Source organism: Fukomys damarensis, unplaced genomic scaffold (genome assembly GCF_012274545.1).
Source record: "Fukomys damarensis isolate Sample0158 unplaced genomic scaffold, DMR_v1.0_HiC HiC_scaffold_39, whole genome shotgun sequence".
Classification (NCBI taxonomy): domain Eukaryota; kingdom Metazoa; phylum Chordata; class Mammalia; order Rodentia; family Bathyergidae; genus Fukomys; species Fukomys damarensis.
In genome coordinates, this window is record NW_022900951.1 from 80422488 (window position 1) to 80442852 (window position 20365).

The window sequence follows — 20365 nt, forward strand, 5'->3', positions numbered from 1 at the left end:
AAGGTTCTTGAACGATTTTTAACGAAAACAAATGTTTATTAGAGGATAGAGACACTGGTGGTGTGTTTGAGGAGCTCTGCTGTAAACTACTTGGGAATAAAAGTATTGCTAATTTTCAGCTCCCTAGAAAAGCTTTACTTACCTGTGACTAAGAAAAAGTGGTTTATTATGATACAACATAGCCATATTACTGAAAGAACACTCTGATTTCATGAAGCTGTCCCGAAGAAAATTCTCTGGAATAAATTTGGCCAAGATAACATTCATAGCCACCTTTCTTGTCCTTTTCTGGCTGAGAAGTACGAGCAAGACCCTCTGTAACCACTGACCATACAGTCACTTGGCTAATAGGAATGAGGTTGTTACCAGAGTACGAATTTAGCAGGCATAATCAGCAAGCATAATCCAAGCTCTTGTGTAGGATGAGCAATCACTACCAAGTGTACATGATGGCAAGTGGAAAGCAGATACATGTAATGAAGACGACAGGAAGTCATGTTCAGGGCAAGCCCATGTCAACAAAAATATAGCATGAAGAGAGATGTAGTGCTAGAGTGAGAGGAAAGCAAAAGCATACACACAGAACACATTACACATTATATAGTAGCAGCTTCAAAAGTAAAACAGGCTTTCAGAGAGTGCTGTATTATTTCAGGGTCTCTCAACACACATGCCTGAATTCACTGTGATCTCAGAATTAACTAATTTTAATGACATGCATAATATGTAATGCCTATTCATGAACCCTTAATAAAGTTGGAGTAGGGTAAAGGTGACTGATGGTCAGGCTAGGAAATCCAACACGCATGTCCTTTCACACAGAAAATCATAGATTTACTGGGTTTTTGTTTTGTGATTCTCTGCCTTTCTTAGAACAATAGAAAGAGCAATGGCTCTAGGATGCTATTTAAAATTAAATGGGTGGAATGGTGTGACTTCCTCAGCTCCATTGTTTCTAAGTGTACTGAGTTTATTGGGGTTTGCATTTCCCCTCATTTTGGCTAACAGTCCTTGGTCCATTCTAAACAAGTAGTGTTTCAAAATATTATAGACAGCTAACCTAGGTAGAAATATTATAAGCAGTCAAACAGGGCTAGGCCTTCAAGAGAGTCAGGACAAAGGAAAAAGTGCATTACAACTGTGGCCAGAGATGCATCAGAGGCCTCAAGATAAAAACAAAATGATCAAGCCTAAGATAAGCTGTAATAATATAGCTAACCGGACTCCATTTGTGTGAAGTCTAGTGATTCTGGTTGGTTGCCTCACCCTACTTCCCTTGGGAGTCTCCATAGTTAATGTTAATGCATGACAGACCTCCGCATCCTATATCTGAAACTATATTTTATCATTACACCTTTCCACTTGGTACAGCAGTCTGCAACTATATGTTATCTTTACAACCTTGTAAATAGGATACATGATATTTTGTTTCAACTAAACTGTGTGAAACTTCCCCTGATCCCCACTGACTTAGCAAATGTCTGCTCCTGTGAAATTCCATTTGTGCTCCCCTTCTCCCTGAGGCCTCCCCAGTTAGAAGAGCCACTTAAAAGAAACCTGAAAGCTGCCTTTCATCAAGTTTTCCAGAGGATGAGTAGAGGATCCACATGGAGCTAGGCTGCTACACACACCCACTGCCCCAGGCCTCTGAGCAGCACCTACCACCTACCTGTGGAGGAGTGGAGCCCTGTAAGCAACCCCTGATGCAACACCACCTTGGGGCTCCCCGCCCTCCTTGTTGTGCCAGTACCTGGATCCACACTAGAGAGGCATAGGGGGTCATAAAGGCCATCATCCCGAGCTCCAGAACATAGAGCAGAAGTGAACAACAGAAAGGCCACTCTCAGACTCCTTTAAAATTGAAGCCCACTGGAAAAGTGAAGAGAATCGCTGCAATAGTCACAACAGACCACCTTGGTTGATAAATTGGAGGGACACCACTTCGCATCGGAACCTGGACTATCCTCAAAGGAAGGGAAGGTGGAACCTGCAGTAGAACTTTGCAGAGTTCAATCCTGCAAGAGGTCAGGGAGCTCAGCCTGTGCCTTGCAGCCAGAAATAAACCTGAATATCAGGGGTCTGAGGCTGGCTTGCTGAGACTAATTGACTTAGATCTGTACACTGCTGCCCACGTTGTCTATTGTGATAGCAGACACATATGCTGAAGGAGGCCCTTCATTTTTATTTTTTCATTTAAAATTATTTTTTTCTTTTCCTCATATTTTTAATTTTAATTTTTTCTTTTCTTTTCAAATTCTTCCTTTTTTTCTTTTCTTTTTTCTCTTTTCTTTCTCTCACTTTTTCACTCTCCCATATTATTCTTCATCTCTCTTTTTGTTCCTGTTCCTGCCCTAATTCAGATTTCCTCTTTTTGTCTTTTCTTTTCCCCTTTTCCTTCTCTTGATTGTCAGTTTCAAATGAAAGTGAGCACAGTTTCTAGCTTCCCTATTGCTTGTAGGTTGTTCTATCCTTACCTTTGTTCTTTCAATCTGTCTTTTCCTCTTGTCTTCAAAAGTTTCCTAGAGTTTGTGTGATCTTTCTGTGTCCTCTAGCCTCACTTATTCACCTTCCCCTATCCTTCTACCTATCTATCCCGCTCTTCTCAACTCCTTCTGAGTCCCCATCCCGAAGGGTAGAGTTGCTATATTGAAGAGCTTATTCATTATAAACATATTTTGAACCGGCCCTCTATTTTGATTTAATTCACTGGTTAAAGGTGATAGATTAATAACTACCACAAATTGTCATTTTCTAAGCTGTGCTTGATGCTATTGGGTTGCTGATTGCATCACTTGGGCTAAGGTGCTATGATTGATCTAATCAGTTGTTCTTCCTGGTATTATGAAAATGAGATTGCCTAAGTGTCATTAGGTACTCAAATTTAAAGACCAACTACATAAGGAAGATCAAAGTATTAACCCAGGAATTAAACCAAGGATAGTACCAACAACAAAAATAGAAAGAAGACATTTAAGGAAAGAACAAACACAGACTTCCAGCTCACTGAAGGCAAATTCTGGGGTAAATGAGTTGGAAAAGTTTGACAATCAACGACCTGGACATCCTGAACTGATAGTATAGGAAGTAACAAAACAGATGAATGAGGCTCTAGAAAAATTCAATACTGAAATAATTTCCAAGATAAATACAGAGAATGGTGAGCAGAATGAAAGACATGATTAGAAACTCTAGAACAGAAACAGATGAAAAATAGATAAGTTCAGGACCATGATAGAAGCTATGAAAGCACAGTATAGGAAAGAAATGGAAACCATGAATGCCCAACATAGGAAAGAAATGGAATCCATGAAAAATATTCAAACATATATCCATTAGATAAAATACACCATTCAAAGTACGCACAACATACTGAACCAATCTGAACACAGAATATCAGATCTAGAAGACAGAATGGCAGTCAATGACCATGAAAAGAGAGATCTCTTAAAAACAGTAAGGGACCATGAGAAATCAATCCAACAGTTACTAGATGACACAAAGAATAATATAAGACTGATAGGAGTCCCTGAAAAAGCAGGAGAAAGTACAAATGACATAAAAATCTTCACAAGAATTAATGTCAGAAAACTTCTTATGAAGAGCAAAAGAATTTGACATACAGGTAAGTAAGACTTATAGGACTCCAACTAGCCATGATAAAAAAAAAATCTACACCTAGACATGTAATAATCAAGATCCTGGAAACCCAAAAGAAAAGCAAACTTCTACAAGCACTTAGAGAAAAGAAACAAATCACATGCAAAGGAAATCCCATCAGAATCATAGCAGACATTTCAATACAAACCCTCAAGTCAGGGAGAGCCTGGAGTGAGGTCTTTCAAGGCCTAAAACAACCTCCAACCTAGACTGATGTATTCTACAAAACTATCTTTCAAAATGGGTTGGGAAATAAGATACTTCCATAACAAAGAACACCTGAGAAACTTCATGCATACCAAAGGAGCACTCCAAACAATTCTAAACAATATCCTAGAAAAAGACAATGAAGGTCAAAACTCCATGAGGCCCAATTGAGCAAACCCATTATTCAAGACAAGACATTAAATGGAGAGGGAAAAGTTAAAAAGAGCCAACAACAGGACAATAACATGTCAAGGATGAGTCAATATGTATCAGTTATATCCATGAATGTCAATGGCCTCAATTCACCAATCAAAAGAAATAGGCTGGCAGAATGGATTAAGAAGCAAAATGCAAGAATATTCTGTGTAGAAGAAATGCACCTAGTTAAAAAAGAAATTCATAGACTGAAACTAAAAGGGTGGAAAACAGTTCTCTATGTGACAGGAACCCCAAAAAGGCAGGGGTAGCTATCTTATTAGCAGACAAAGTAAATTTCAAATTAAAACTAATTAAGAGAGACAAAGAAGGTCACTACATCCTTGTAAAGGGAACAATCCAAGAGGAAGAGATGACAACCATAAATTTATATTCACCAAATACTAATGCCCCCAACTATATAAAACAAATATTAAGGGACATGAAAAACCAAATAACCACTAATCCAATTGTAGTGGGTGATCTAAATATCCTACTGTCACAAATAGACTGATCATATAGACAAAAATCAACAATAAATACTAGAACTGAATCAAGCTTTTGAACAAATGGACTTAATAGATGCCTACAGAATGTTCCACCCCACAAAATCAGAAGATACATTCTTTTCAGCTGCATGTGGGTCATTCTCCAAAATAGACCACATACTAGCTAATATAACATGTTTAAGTAAATGCAACAGAATTGAAGTTATTCATGTATATTATCAGACCATAGTGCAATTAAACTGTAGATCAATAGTATAAGAAACCATACAATCTTCACAAACACATGAAAATTTAACAACAATCTTCTCAATGACCAATGTGTCACAGAAGAAATTAAAAAAGAAATTAGACAGTTTTTAAAAATAAATGATAATGCCCACACAACATACAGGAATCTATGGGACACAATGAAACCAGTTCTGCGAAGGAAACTCATAGCAGTGAGTGCCCACAGTAGGAAAACAGAACAAGATCAAATAAAAAACCTAATGCTGAATCTTAAGCTCCTAGAAAAAGAAGAGCAGTACAACCCCAAAGTTCATGAAAGGGAGGAAAATATAAATATCAGAGCAGAAATCAATCAATGTAATGGAGACTAAGAACAATAAAAAAATCAACAAATCAATAAATAAAATAGAGCCAGGCACGGTGGTGCATGCCTGTAATCCCAGCACTCGAGAGGTGGAGGTAGAATGATCACTGTGAGTTTCGAGACCAGCCTGGGCTACATAGTGAATTCTAGGCCAGTCTCAACTACATAGAAAGACCCTTTCTCAAAAAACCAAAAATAAATAAATAAATAAAATCGATAACCCTTAGCCAACCTTATCAAAAAATAAAAAATAAAAAGGAAAGAAAATGCTCAAATCCATGCAATTAGGAATGAAAAAGTGAAGTCACAACACATTCAGCAAAAATCCAGAGGATCAGCAATATCTGTACTTTGAGAATGTGTACTCTAATAAAATGGAAAACACAGAAGAAATGGACAGATTTCTAGAAACACATGAATTACTAAAGTTGAATGAAGAAGATTAAAAAATTCTAAACACCCCAATTACAATCAGTGAAACTGAAAATGTAATTAAAAATTTACCAAAAAAGAAAAGCCCAGGTCATAATGGCTTCACTGCTGAATTCTACAAGACATTTAGGGAAGAACCATTTAAACTCTTTAAACTTTTCAATAAAATTGAAAGGGAAGCAATACTTTCAAATTCATTCCTGGAAGCAAGTTTTACTTTGATTCTCAAACCAGGGAAAGACCCAACCAGAAAAGAGAACTACAGGCCAATCTCCCTAATTAACATAGATACAAAAATCCTCAATGAGATACTGGCAAACAGTATACAGAGCATCATCAAGATCATACACCCTGACCAAGCTGGATTTATCCCAGGGATGCAAGAATGGTTCAACATACATAAATCAATAAATGTAATACACTATATTAACAAAGTCAAGGACAAAAGCAATATGATCATCTCCATAGATGCAGAAAAAGCCTTCAACAAAATTCAACACCCATTCATGATGAAAACTGCAGAACATTAAAATAGATGGTCTTTATCTCAACCTGATAAAGGATAGCTATGAAAAAATAACAGTCAGGCTGGGGATTTGGCTGAGTGGTTCCACCGCCTGCCTCGCAAGCTCAAGGATCTGAGTTCAATTTCCGGTACCAAAAAAAAAAAAAGGGAAAGTTAATTTCTGATTTTCAAAAACCAACAGCCAACATCATACTAAATGGTCAGAAACTGAAGACCTTAATGCTAAAATCAAATGGTCAGAAACTGAAGACCTTAATGCTAAAATCAGGAGCAAGACAAGGATGTAAACTGTCAACACTCTGCTTCAATATATTTCTGGAAACATTAGCCACAGCAATTAGACTCTGGAGAAAGAAATAAAAGCAATAAAGATAGGAAAGGAAGAAGTTAAACTGTCATTATATGCTGATGATATGATACTCTACATAGAAGACCCAAAAACTCTGCCAAAAGACTTCTAGACTTAATTGACAGATTCAGCAGAGTAGCTGTATACAAGGTCATCACTAAAAATTAAATAGCCTTCTTGCATACAAATAACAGACTCACTGAGAGAGAAAATAGGGAAACAATCCCTTTCACAATAGCATTCAAATAAATGAAATATCTAGGAATCAATCTAATGAAGGAAGCAAAAGATCTCTACACTGAAAACTACAGCACTCTGAAAAAAAAGAGATAGAAGAGGTTATAAGAAAATGCAAAGACACCCCTTGCTCCTGTATAGAAAAAATGAAGATAGTAAAAATGATCATACTTCCAAAACTGCTCTACAGATTCAATGCAATTCTGATTGAAATTCCAACAGTATATTTCACAGAACTAGAGAAAATCATCAAAAATTTCATGTGGAACCAGAAAAGACAAAAAAACCATTCTAGGCAATAGAGACATGACAGGGGGTATCACAATCCTGAACTTGCAACTATACTACAAAGCCACTGTGATAAAAACAGCATGGCACTAGCAAAGAAACAGACCTGAGGAACAGTGGAATAGAAGATGCAGAAACAACTCCAGACATACTCAGCTATCTCATTTTTGACAAAGGAGCCAACCAGCCGAACTGGAGGAAAAATACCCTCTTTAAAAAAATGATGTTGAAAAATGTCTGTTCATTTCAGATGCCCATTTTTGAATTGGGTCTTTATATTTGGGGGGGCTGGTTGTTTTGAGTTCTTTATATATTCTAGATAATAGTCCTTTGTTTGAAGAGCAGCTGGTAAGAATTTTTCCCACATTATAAGTTGTCTCAGTTCTGTTGATGGTTTCTTTTGCAGTGCAGAAGCTTTTTTCTGCTAGATCCCGTGCTACTGAGGATCTGTTCACAAAATCTTTTCCTATGCCAATGTCTTCAAGAGTTCTGCCTAACTTATCTTCCAGCAAGTTTAGTGTTTCTGTTTTAATATTTAGATCTTTAATCCACTTGGATTTTAATTTAGTGCATGGTGAAAGATAAGGGTCCAGTTGTAATCTTTGGCAGGTTGAGATCCAGTTTTTCCAGCACCATTTAAGAGGCTATCTTTCCTCCACTGAGGATGGTCGGCTCCTTTGTCAAAGATGACCTAGCTGAGTACATCTGAATTTGTTTTTGTGTCTTTCAATCTGTTCCACTGATCTTCAGATCTGTTTCTTTGCTAGTACCATGCTGTTTTTATCACAGTGGCTTTTTCTATAAAATGAAATATTACTCAGCCATAAAGAATGAGAAATTAGATTCATAGGAAAATGGATACATATTGAGCATATACTCCTAAGTGAAATAAATAAGTCACTCATGTGTAAATACCAAATAGTTTCTCTGGCGTGAATAAACTGTAATAGTACATAAGATCCTAATGATATAATAGACAATGTGAAATAGGAAGAAAGGGGCTAAAGGTGTAGGGAAAGTGGGAAGGGTAGGGGAAAGGTAATAAGGGAAAAGAAAGACATATGAGAAAATGAAAAAATGGAAATGAAGTGTTTGTAAAGGGGGAGGGGAGGGGTGAAGGGAGGGCAGGGACAAAGGGAAAACATGAGAACCAAGACCTGTCATGTAAAGGTACAAGATCCCAATAGTGAATGTTACTGTACTGTGTACCTAAAATATACCAATAACTTCAATGAGGAAAAAAAATGATGTTAGAAAAACTGGATTTGAACTTGCCAAAGATTAAAATTAGATCCCTATCATTCACCATGCACTAAATTAAAATCCAAGTGGATTGAAGATCTAAATATTAAAACAAGCACTAAATGTTCTGGAAGATAAATTAGGTACAACTCTCAAAGACATTGGCATATGAAAAGGCTTTATGAACAAATAGTAGCATGGGAACTAGCAAAAAGAATAAACAACTGAGATCTTATCTTTTTAAAAAAGCTTCTGCACTGCAAGAGAAACCATTGACAGAGCTGAGAGACAACCTACAATGTGGGAAAAAATGTTCACCAGCTGTTCTTCAGACAAAGGTCTAGTATTAAGAATATATAAAGAACTAAAAAAAATCAGACCCCCAAAATATAAAGACCTGATTCAAAAGTGTGCATCTGAAATAAACAAATATTTCTCAGACAAACAAGTAAAAGCAACAAAAATAAATACATAAAATGTTCCACATCACTGGTCATTCAAGAGATGCAGATGAAAACTACATTGAGATTCCACTTCACCCCAGAAAGAGTGTCTGCTATCAAGAAATCAACCAATAACAAATGTTGTGGGGAGAAAGGAACCCTTCTGCATTGTTGGTGGGAGTACAGACTGGTACAATCACTATGGAAATCAATATGGAGATACCTCAAAGAGCTGGGACTAGAGGTTCCATTTGACTCAGCTATACCTCTGCTAGGTATCTTTCTAAAAGAGTTTAGAAAAATCATATCACGGTGATAAATGCACACTCCTGTTTATAGCCATACAGTTTATAATAGCTAAAACTTGGAAACAGCCCAGTTGCCCATCAGTTGGAGACTGGATAAAGAAGATGTGGTTTTTCTACAAAATGGAGTAAGACTCAGCCATAAGAAATGAGAAATTAGAGATATTTATAGCTAAATGGATGCACATTGAGGCCATACTCTTAAGTGAAATAAACAGGACACACGTGTAAATACCAAATAGTTTCTCTTGTGTGAAATACTAAAAGTGTAAATAAGGTTCAAATGGTGTAACTGATAATGTGAAATAGGAAGAAAAGGGCTAAAGGAGTAAGGGAAGTGTGAAGGGCAGGGGAAAGGAAAGAAGGGAAAAGAAAAAAATAATGAGAAAAGGAAAAAATGGAAACAAATTCTTTGTAAACGGGAGTGTGAAGGGTGTGAAGGGAGGGCAGGGGTATGGGGAAAAAAAGGAACCAAGATGCATCGTGTAAAGGTACAAATTCCCAATGATTAATGTCATCATATTGTATACCTACAATGTATCAGTAAAATTAATGAATTTTTAAAAAGCAAAGACTAGCAAAAAAATCTTCCCTGAGAAATGGGGTCCTCTGCAACCCACTTTTGAGTCCCTATCTGCCGCTCTTTCTGCTATATCTTTCCTAATAAATATCTCCTACTCTTAACCTCCACTACTCTTTAAAATTCATTCTTCAGTTTTGGGGATCGTGAACTCAGTATGTCAGACATCTAGTGTTTTGTGAGTATAATATTTCCTCTGTATCTTTTAAAGGTTCTACATCATTTCCTATATCATAACTGTCAGTCCCACTGAAATAATTAGGAGGTCAGATTTTGCTTTTGTTTATAGATTGTGATTTGTTATTTGCTTAGGTAATCAAAAATTGTCATCCTTTTTTGTCAATTGTTATGTATTGAAGTTTTATACCTTGTTTCTCTCATGCACTGTCTTTCGTTAAAATGATGGCAAATTTAAGTTGAGAAAATGGGGAGGTTATGATGTTTCTTTGATGGGACATTTTATTCCTGTTTTTTACATGCTATATTTGGACTTAGTTGCTGAAATTACTAGTAAATTCCTTGTTTGACCTGTTCAACTGTTGTGATTTATTTTATCTTAGGAAGCAGAGCGAGGAAAAAAGTAATGTTAGAGTGCCCCCTAGTGGGCTCTGATACAAAATGCTATCAAGTGGGTCCTTATACAAAATTGAGTTCATATTTAGAAAATATATATGAGTATTAGTAAATCACAGGACCCCATCTGCAATAGGCCAGCAGCTGTTCTTAAGACTTGGGGGACAGGTCTCACGGGCACAAACTGGCCCTGATTGCCCCTTTAAACCCTAGAGGAAATGCTGAGCCTGTTCTGCTTCAATTTCCTTTCTGGTCTGATGTTCCACTGGTGAGGAGGCAATCTTACCTCTTGAGATTCCTCATTCTTGGGCAGGTATTTGACTCAGTGGTTCTGCTGTCTGCCTCACAAGCACAAGGGCCTGAGGTTGATCCCTGGTACCAAAAAAAAGTAGGGGAAAAAAAAGATTTCTCATTCTCACCTTTCCAAGCTGAGAGTGCCAATTCATGAGCAAGTTGTCTCAATAGCTCACTGTGAGCATGAGAAGAAAAGACTTTCTTTTTCTGATCTAATTTCTTATCTTTTCCTGTCACTTTGTACTTTCTTTTTTGGAGGTATGTGAGATTAGAGAAAGGAACCCTAAAGTGTCCAAATGTTTTCTTTCTATACAACAACTAAGAACCTATAAGCTGAACCCATAGAAAATGAGCATTTGTTAACACCAAAGACAGGGAAATCAACTTAGACAAAGGCAACTCAGGCTTTATCTGTCCCTTATAGAATGCTAAAACAAACAGTGGTTACTCTGCCAGCTAGTTAAATGCCACCCTTAAACAGAAGATAGTCTGGCAAATCCCTATTGAAGCTAATGAAATAGTAATCAGAGAGGCAGCTGGATTTTTTCCTGGAGACGAAACTCTGGTTGTGTAGATCAGTAAAAGCTGAGAAGACAACTGAGGGGTTATGGCCAAGGTGACTCTCTGGTAAAGACCCAAGGTTCCTCAGTGGAAGCTGGGTCCCGACAGCCTGACTGGGTAACCAGTAGAAAAATCTCCACTTCTCCTTTGTCCTTACCTGGATTTCTGTGAAATGAGAAGTAACTCTCTCAGAGATCTTCTGGTATCCTCTGTTCCAGAGTGGCCAGAGACAATACTACTATAGCCCTCTCGTAAGACTCCATTAAGAGTTGAGCTGCATGTTTGGACTTTTCTCTCTGCTAGCAAGTTAGAACCCTCGCATAAGTTTTTATGCAACTTGCTGAAGTTAACTTTAGAACTCCTTGGCTAGCTAAACCCCTTGTAACTAAGCCCTTTGTCAGTAATCCACCCCTCCATCCTGAAAGTCAGCCTGAGTCAGCTTGCAACAACTGTTTTTCTTTCACAGAGGAGAATCACTATCAACTAGCTATTTACACTTGTGACTTGAATATGCTAACTAGAATAAAAAAGGAATTTCAATCAGCCTTTCTCTTCTTTCATGTGCATGTAGGAAACTGATAAATGTACCTAACATGTAAATTGTGGTTGTTAGGTGATGGGTATAAGTTTTACCTGTGAGCTTCAGAGACTTAGAAGTTTTATGGTAGATTTTGACTAAAACTTAGCATTGTCTTGCTGCTAATGAAGATTGACTAGGTGGTTAGGTATATAATTTGATTATATCTCTAGAGATTTTTTTTTTTGAGCCTGGGAAGTGCTCCAATCACTTTCAGTTTGTCCATTCTCTTTCAAAGAGTTAGAAAGCAGTGGTTTAGATCTCTTGATTATTGTTTATATTATCAATACTTCTGTCTATAAACATGACTGATACAGCTGAAACAATTATACTTTTTGCTAGAATAAAGAGTATATGTTTCTGGGAAAGATAGGGTCATGAGCCGGTAAGTGTAGCTAGTAAAACCCAACCTATCTTCTTTTTTTTTTTTTTCCTCATTGAGTTTATTGGTACATTTTAGGTATACAGTACAGTTACATTCATTATTGGGATCTTGTACCTTTACATGACAGGTCTTGGTTCCCATTTTTTCCCCTTGTCGCAGCCCTCCCTTCACCCCCTCCTCCCCTCCCCATTTAAAAACACTTTGTTTCCATTTTTTCATTTTCTCATATTTTTTCCCTTATTCTCTTTCCCCTACCCTTCCCACTTTCCCTACACCTTTAGCCCTTTTCTTTCTATTTCACATTGTTAATTATCTCATTAGGATCTCGTGTACTATTATAGTTTTTCACACCAGAAAAATTATTCGGGATTTATATATGTGTGACTTATTCAGTATATACTTTAGTAAAAATTGTTTTCCTGGTATTTTATAATCGCGATGAGGTGGAAGTCAAAGGGAGAAAACAAAGGGACCAAAAAAATGACTGCCTTGGTTGTGGCCTTGAAAAGAATAGATCCTTAGTCTGATTCTCTGGGTTCCAAGAAGAGCTGGATGACTAAACGCACCTGTTACCACTGCAGAAATCCAGGCCACTTTAAGAGGGTCTGTGGTAAAAACCATCATAAAAAAGCCCTCCACCCCCACCCTGTGCCATGCCCTGATTATAAGGGTGACCACTGGAACTCAGACCCCCTCCTGAGGCAAAGGCTCCAAGGAATCATCTGGTCCAACGACTGAAGGGCCCCGGGGCACTCTGCCTTCTCCCTGTGTCCAGACTGTTATCTCCAAAGGTCAATGAAGGAGCCCTGGGTAGCCATGACTATAGAGAAGAAAGAAAACAGCCTATTGTTGGACACAGGCACACTTCTCTCAGTCCTTCTCTTCAACCCTGGCCTTCCTTCCAGCCATCGTACTTCAGTGAAAGGAGTCACTGGAGAGCAGACTCTTTCACAACCACTAGGCTGTAACTAGGATGGCTTTCTTTTTAGACATTCATTTTAAATTATGCCTGAATTATGCCTCCAGTTCCCTTCCTGAGGAGAGATAGTTGATCTTGTTTGAATACTGGAATATATATGCACACAGGTCAGGTATGCTGCTTTCCCCTTGTGGAGACAGAAGTAAATCCTGAAGTATGGGCAACTAAAGGAGCTACTCTGGTACAAATACATCTCAAAGATCCTACTGTATTTCCTCACCAAAGACAATATCCTTTAAGGCCTAAGCTAAGAGAAGAGTATTTCTTATAACCAATAATTTAAGAGCATGAGATTTACTTAAAGTATGTAATAGCTCTTACTACACTCCAATCTTGGAAGTTCAAAAACCCAATAGAGAATAGAGGTTGGTACAGGACCTTAGTCTGGTAAATGAGGCAGTGGTGCCAATTCACCCAGGGATACCTAACCCATACACTCTCTTTTCTCAGCTCCTGGAAGATGCTGGTTGTTTTTCAGTATTAGATTTAAAAGATGCCTTCTTTAGGATTCCTTTACATATAGGTGTCCAGTTTATTTTTGCCTTTGAAAATCCTCCTGACCAGCCCTCTCAACTGACTTGGACTGTGCTTCTTCAAATGTACGAGACAGTCCTCATCTTTTCTGACAAGTGCTTTCCCACAAATTCACAAGTCACAGTCTTACAATAGGTAGATGCTATACTGTTATGTGCCCACTCAGAAGAACTCTCTAGCCAGGGTAGCCATATTCTGCTAAATTTCCTACCAGACAAGGGTTATAAGGTTTCTAGGTCTAAGGCACAACTTTGAGGTAAAATACTTGGGCCTTATCATATCTAAAGGAACCTGAAAGCTAGGAGAAGAGAGAATTAAACCAATACTTTCCTTCCCACAACTCAAGATACTAAAACAGCTAAGGGGATTCCTAGGAATTATAGGATTTTGTTGCCTTTGGATAACAGGTGTAGTGAGATTGCACAACCCCACTATCAACTTATAAAAAGGAAGATACCCACATTTTAACCTAGGAACTTGATTGCCAAACTACATTCCAGAAGTTTAAAAAAGTGCTTCTAAATGCCCCAGCACTGAGCCTACTGACAGGACACCATTTCTATCTGTATATTGATGAAAGGCAGGGTGTGGCTTGAGAGTGTTTACACAGGATCAAAGACCTGCCCAACACACTGTAGGGAACCTGAGTCATGAATCAGACATTGTAGCAAAGGGATGGCCTCTGTGCCTTGGAGTTGTAGCTGTGGTGGCTTTCCTAGTGTTGGAGGCATCTAACCTGACTTTAGGCAAAGATTTCACTGTTTATATCCCTCACAATGTGGCAGGACTTCTTTCTTGCAAAGGGAGCCTATAGTTATCAGATAGCTGACTTCTTCAATACCAGGCTTTACTTCTAGAAAGACCAGCTATTCAAATAAAGATATATTCCTCCTTAATCCCTGCCACCTTTCTACCAGAGAAGGAGGAAATTGAGACTAAAAGACTTGACCATGAAAAAGTAATTCTCCATACATACACAGCCAGAGAAGATTTGTTAAACACACCCCTTGCTAATCCTGATTTGACCCTCTTCTATGATTGCAGTTCCTTTATAGAAAATGGCAAAATATCCAATAACGACTCTACCTCAGACACTTGAAAGTTCCTTACTTGTCCCTGGGACTAGTGCCCAAATGACAGAACTCATAGCTCTGAGCAAGGCTTTACAACTCAGTGAAGGACAAAAAGTCAATATTTATACTGATATGCTTTCCTAGTATTGCATGCCCACATAGCCATTTGACAAGAAAAAAATTATCTAACAGCCAATAGATCTTCCATATAATATTATAAAGAGATAAGCTTTTACTATCTGTCTATATGTTCTGCAAAGTGGTGGTGTCACTATAGAGGACACCAAAAAGGTGTTGATGAAATATCTCAAGGTAACCAACTGGCTGACAGCATCAAAAGAAGCTGCTCGAGGGCTCCCACTTCAGGCAAGGGAAGGGCCCCTTGATCATAGTTGACCCAGATATTCTCAAACAAAAATCAAATAGGCACAATCCCATGCATGTCAATTCTTCCCCTTGGGGTGGTTACAGTCAGATGATGGTAAATTGTTCCTTCCTGGTCCTAGTAAATGGAAAAATATAAAATCTTTACATCAAAACTTTCACATGGGGAGAGAGAAGACCCACCAGCTGGCCTCAAAGTTATACATAGGAAAGAGACTTTCTCAGACAATACAACAGGTAGCTAATAAGACATGTGACCATTGCTCGAAGAATAATCCCCTTAACCAGACCATAACTACTCCGAGTGTACAGAGACTTGGTAAATATCCTGGAGAAGATTGGAAGCTTGATTTTACTCATATGCCATAAAGTAAGGGAATCCAATACCTACTGATCTGGGTAGATAATTTCACAAACTGGGTTGAGTTTTTCCTTATAAAACAGAAAAAGTACAAGAGGTGATAAATGTTTTGGTTTCAGAAATCACCTGCAGATTTGGACTTCTTAAGAATTTAAAGAAAAGGGGCTGAGGGTAGCTTGACCGTGGTGGTGGCATTGTTCAATCAGAGCGAGAACATTCCAGGGGTCATCACGCTCAGGGCACTGCTGGTGTGGAATTGGACGTTGCTGGAACACCTCTCCCGCTGCTTGCCTCTGCTCGTGCCCACCCTGCCGCTTGGCACCTGGTTTCTAGAACCTCTTCCTCTCAGTCCAGAGCGAGCTGCTTAGGTTTATGTCTTTGTTTGATGAAAACAAGCTGTTGTGCAGCCATTGGCACCTGTATTGGGGAAACATAGTATACAGCCTCAATGGCGAAAACTTTTTTCATGTCAGAGACGGAGAACTCTTGCAATTGTTCATGTCATCCCTTCTTTTCCAGACAGAAGATACCAAAAAGTTGCAAAGATCTCTTCATCTTATTGATAAAGTCACTAATAAGCCAAAATGTCTGTCAACGTCAATCACAGTGTTTCAGACCAGTTCTACCGGTACAAGATGCCCCATCTGATTGTCAAGGTTGAGGGCAAAGGAAATGTAACGAGGACAATTATAATCGACATGGTTGGTGTTGCAAAGGCGCTTAATTGGCCTCCAATGTATCCCACCAAATGCTTTGGTTATGAGCTGGGAGCACAGACCCAGTTTGATGTAAAGAGTGACTGTTACATTGTCAATGGATCTCGCGAGGTAAATAAAGTGCAAGACATGTTGGATGGAGTCATTAAAAAATTTGTTCTCTGTCCTGAGTGTGAGAATCTGAAAGAGATCTGCATGTGAATCCCAAGAAGCAAATAGGTAATTCTTGTAAAGCCTGTGGCTATCAAGACATGCTTGACACACATCCTAAACTCTGCACGTTCATTCTGAAAAACCCACTTGAGAATAGTGACAGTGGTACAGGAAAGAAGGAAAAGGAAAAGAAAAATAGAAAGGGCAAAGACAAGGAAAATGGCTCTGTATCAAGCAGTGAGACACCGCCTTCAACACCCCCAAATGAAATCAGTCTTCCCACACACACAGTGGAGGAGGAGGAAGTTGAAGCCCGGGGGAAAGATAGAACTGAGGAAGCTCAGAGGTGCAGAATGGATGAAAGCAGTGACCATGCAAAAGTTCTGACACACACTGATGATTTGGAAAGAACCGTAGAAGAGCGTGTGGATATCCTGTTTGATTTTGTTAGGAAAAAGAAAGAAGAGGGCTTTATTGACACACCTGACAAAGAAATTGTTGCTGAAGCAGAAAGAGTAGATGTAAACCATGGCCCTCTTCTTCTGACTGAAGTTCTTTTTAATGAGAAGATTGGAGAACAAATTAAGAAATACAGGCACCATTTCCTCCAATTCTGTCACAACAAGAAAGGTATCTTCTTCATGGTCTGGAGTGTGTGGTGGCGATACATCAAGCGCAGCTCCTCTCCAAGATCCTGCATATCTTGAAAGAGATGTACGATGCAGACTTTTCGGAAGAGGAGGTCATCATCAGCTGGTTGGAAAAGGCCTCTAAGAAGGATATTTCAAAAGAACTTGCCAAAGAGATTCGTGTCAAAGCGGAGCCATTTATAAAATGGTTGAAAGACGAGAAAGAATTCTCTGGTGGTGAAGAAGATGATGAAGATGGGAACACTGAGATGGTTTACCCGAAGACTGCTGGTGTACCAAAAGTTTAAACTGTGAAGTCCGACAAGGATGATGACATTGACATCGTTGCCATTGAAAAGGAAGGATGCGACCCAAGCTAACAGTGTAATGATGCAAATTGTTCTCCATTATCAGCCAGAAGTGCAACATGTATGTGCAGAAGCTAAAATGCTTAACATCGTGCTGCACTTTACACTAACATCTATTACTGTGAGTGTTCTGTAATTAAGCCCAGTGAGACATCTAGGGAGTCCAAACACATCAGGGAGCAGATGTATTGCTTATTTTGAGACATCTAGGGAGTCCAAACACATCAGGGAGCAGATGTAGTTTGCTTATTTATAGCATGTTTCTTTTGGAAAACCTAGTGGTGGACATATTTGGATCACATTTCTACAGTTAAAAAATAAAGATTTGATTTTGATCATTCTTCAGATTTTCGGCTCTGAATGACACTAAGTAATTGGCCCCTGTTTAAAATGTTGCACCATCACTTATCCTTTTGGGTCGTTGGAGCCTGGTGGGTTCTGCTAAGCACTGAGATGTAAACACAGACTAACTTGGAATTACTTTATTCAGCCTTTTTAAAAAACAGCACTTTCCATGTTTGATCTCTAGTCCCTCAATTTGGCATATAGCAATTCTGGGATAGATTGATAATCTGATGACAGTTCAACATCTTAACTAAAAAGTAAAGTGACCTGAGTGTCCTATAAATAATTTTTTCAGCTTTAATTGAGTTTATTGGTACATTTTAGGGATACAGTACAGTTACATTCATTGTTGGGATCTTGTACCTCTACATGACAAGTCTTGATTCTCATTTTTTCCCCTTACCCCTGCCCTCCCTTCACCCCCTCCTCCCCTCCCCATCTACAAACACTTTATTTCCTATAAATAATTTTAAGAGCAAATTTTGAAACTTGGAACTGTGATTTTTCAGTTCATGTACACTCGCCCTGATTGTAGTCTTCAATGTGCATTGCACTTTGGGATGAGCCAGGGAAATTATAAATTTGCAAACAAGTGTTCCATGTGTATGTAGTGGTTGTATTGAAAAATTCAGACTTTAGGTGTGATCAAATAAAACTTACGTATTTGGGGCAAACAGGTGCACTTAATCTGGCAAAAGCAGAGCATAGTGTTCCAGCTTTTATTGTTAAGATTTAAATTATATTTCAAAATATTTAGATATATTATATCCTATGTTGAGTGTTTTTCCCCTACCCTGTGGTGTTAAGGTTTATTCTTTAATGCCTTTTATTTCTGAACACATAGCATAGGCATTTTATATTTTGGTTGCTATTTTGCCAAAATAAATGTTACTTTGTGTTAAGCCTGAACCCCTCCCTTGTCTTAATTAAAGAGAAATGAAGTTTAAAAAAAAGAACTTAAAGAATGATAATGGGCCTTCTTTTAAAGCAACCATCACACAGAGTGTCTCTCCAGCACTGGTCATTCTCTATCACCTTCATTGTCCATGGAGACCACAATCATGAAGAAAAATTTTAAAAAATGAGAACCCAAAGAGACATCTTCAAAAAATGGCACAGAAAATACACCTACAGTGGCCTCATTTAACTGACAATGTGAAATAGGAATAAAAGGGCTAAAGGTGTAGGGGAAGTGGGAAGGGTAGGGGAAAGGAAATAAGGGAAAAGAAAAAAATATGAGAAAATGGAAATGAAGTGTTTGTAAATGGGGAGGGGAGGAGAGGGTGAAGGGAGGGCAGGGGCAAGGGGAAAAAACGAGAACCAAGACCTGTCATGTAAAGGTACAAGATCCCAATGATAAATGGAACTGTACTTTATACTTAAAAAGTACTAATAAATTCAATGGAAAAAATAAGAAATACACCTCAAATTCTAGGCATTGGTCCATTTGAAAAGCTTTATAGATGCCCTTTTCTCACTAATGATTTTCTCTTTGATAGAGAATCAGATGACTTACTAAAAGATGTCATCTCACAGGCTAAATTCCAGCAGACTTTTCATCAGCTAATGGAAGCTCAGCCTAGAGAAAAGAGAAATCCCATATTCAACCCAGAGATTTAGTACTGATAAAATCTTTCCTCATCATCCCCTTCCCTAGGACCAACTTGGGAAGGACCATACACAGTGATCCTACCAACTCCATCAGCTGTCAAGATAGGTTGACTCCTAGACACATCATAACTGACTCAAGCCCTCAGAACCAGAGACTGTTGCTGTGTGTGAGCAACCATCCAAATACTCCTGTGAACCCATAGAAGACTTATTTAAATTCTTGCTCAAAAAGAAAACAAAGCCTTCAGATAAGTTAGATGTTACTCTTAGCCCTTTTACTAATTACTTTACCACTTTAAAAAAGAGTACAATTCCTTTCTACTCTGGGCACAAGCATACGCAGAGTCATTCTTGCTGGATATGTGGCCTGCTCTCCTTGTCAGTTACATCAGGACTTCTTTGGTGGGTATGCCCACTTCAAGGAGATAACTGGAATAATCTACAAGACTACATTGATGAGATACAGAAAAGTTCAGTGATTCATAGTTTAGTCCCCCATTACAAGGTAACTGAGTGTCCTATAAATTACACTATTCGTGATCCTAGATATAATTATATTTTTTTCTAAAAATGCAACTCAAGCTTCTCTACAAACAGTAATAAAACCCTTATTAAATAAGAATAAGGGTCCTATAATGAGAACAAACAATCAGAGATAAAGATGGCTACTCTCAAATATGGAATGATTTATATGTGGTTAACTCCAATTGTAAGATAACTTAGAAAACAGGCCCCATTATATTAGAAACAAAAACATTACTTTTATTTTCATTAGCCTAATTCTAATAAATACTTGGGATGGACACCCCTCAAACAGTGCATACACACCATAACTTCACAGATCAAAGACTGATTTACAACAGACTGACTTAATCACCCTGCAATTAGATGGGAAGCCCCCAGTGGCACTCATTGGTCCTGTGGAACCAATCTGTGGCCCTAGCTATGCCCTAGATAGCTAGGGGGATGCATGCTGAGACTTGCATAGATATAAAGCAAGAGTTTCAAAAATATCAACAAACCTACAAATCTTCTCCATCTATAACATTGATGGTCTAAGTGGGTTTGATTGGTATGATTATTTTTCTTCTAACTTTGTCCCTTCTCTACAATTAAGATGTCATACAACCCATTGAGACCTTATCTAACTATGCCCAATGAGCCTTAAATGACACTTCTCCTGGTGTCTCTATCCTAAATGAAAAAGTAAAATTAATGAGACAGGCTGTCTTCCAAAATCAGATGCCATTAGACATACTA

At 38.3% G+C, this 20365-nt stretch overlaps 1 protein-coding gene across 1 annotated transcript; it reads left to right on the forward strand.

Moving 5' to 3' along the window:
- Window positions 1–15867: 15867 nt before the first annotated feature.
- On the forward strand, window positions 15868–17161 carry LOC104863719 (eukaryotic translation initiation factor 5-like). The gene is given in 3 exon segments (XM_033760498.1): window positions 15868–16177; window positions 16180–16773; window positions 16776–17161. Coding segments are annotated over 3 exon segments (1290 nt in total).
- The last annotated feature ends 3204 nt before the right edge of the window (window positions 17162–20365 follow it).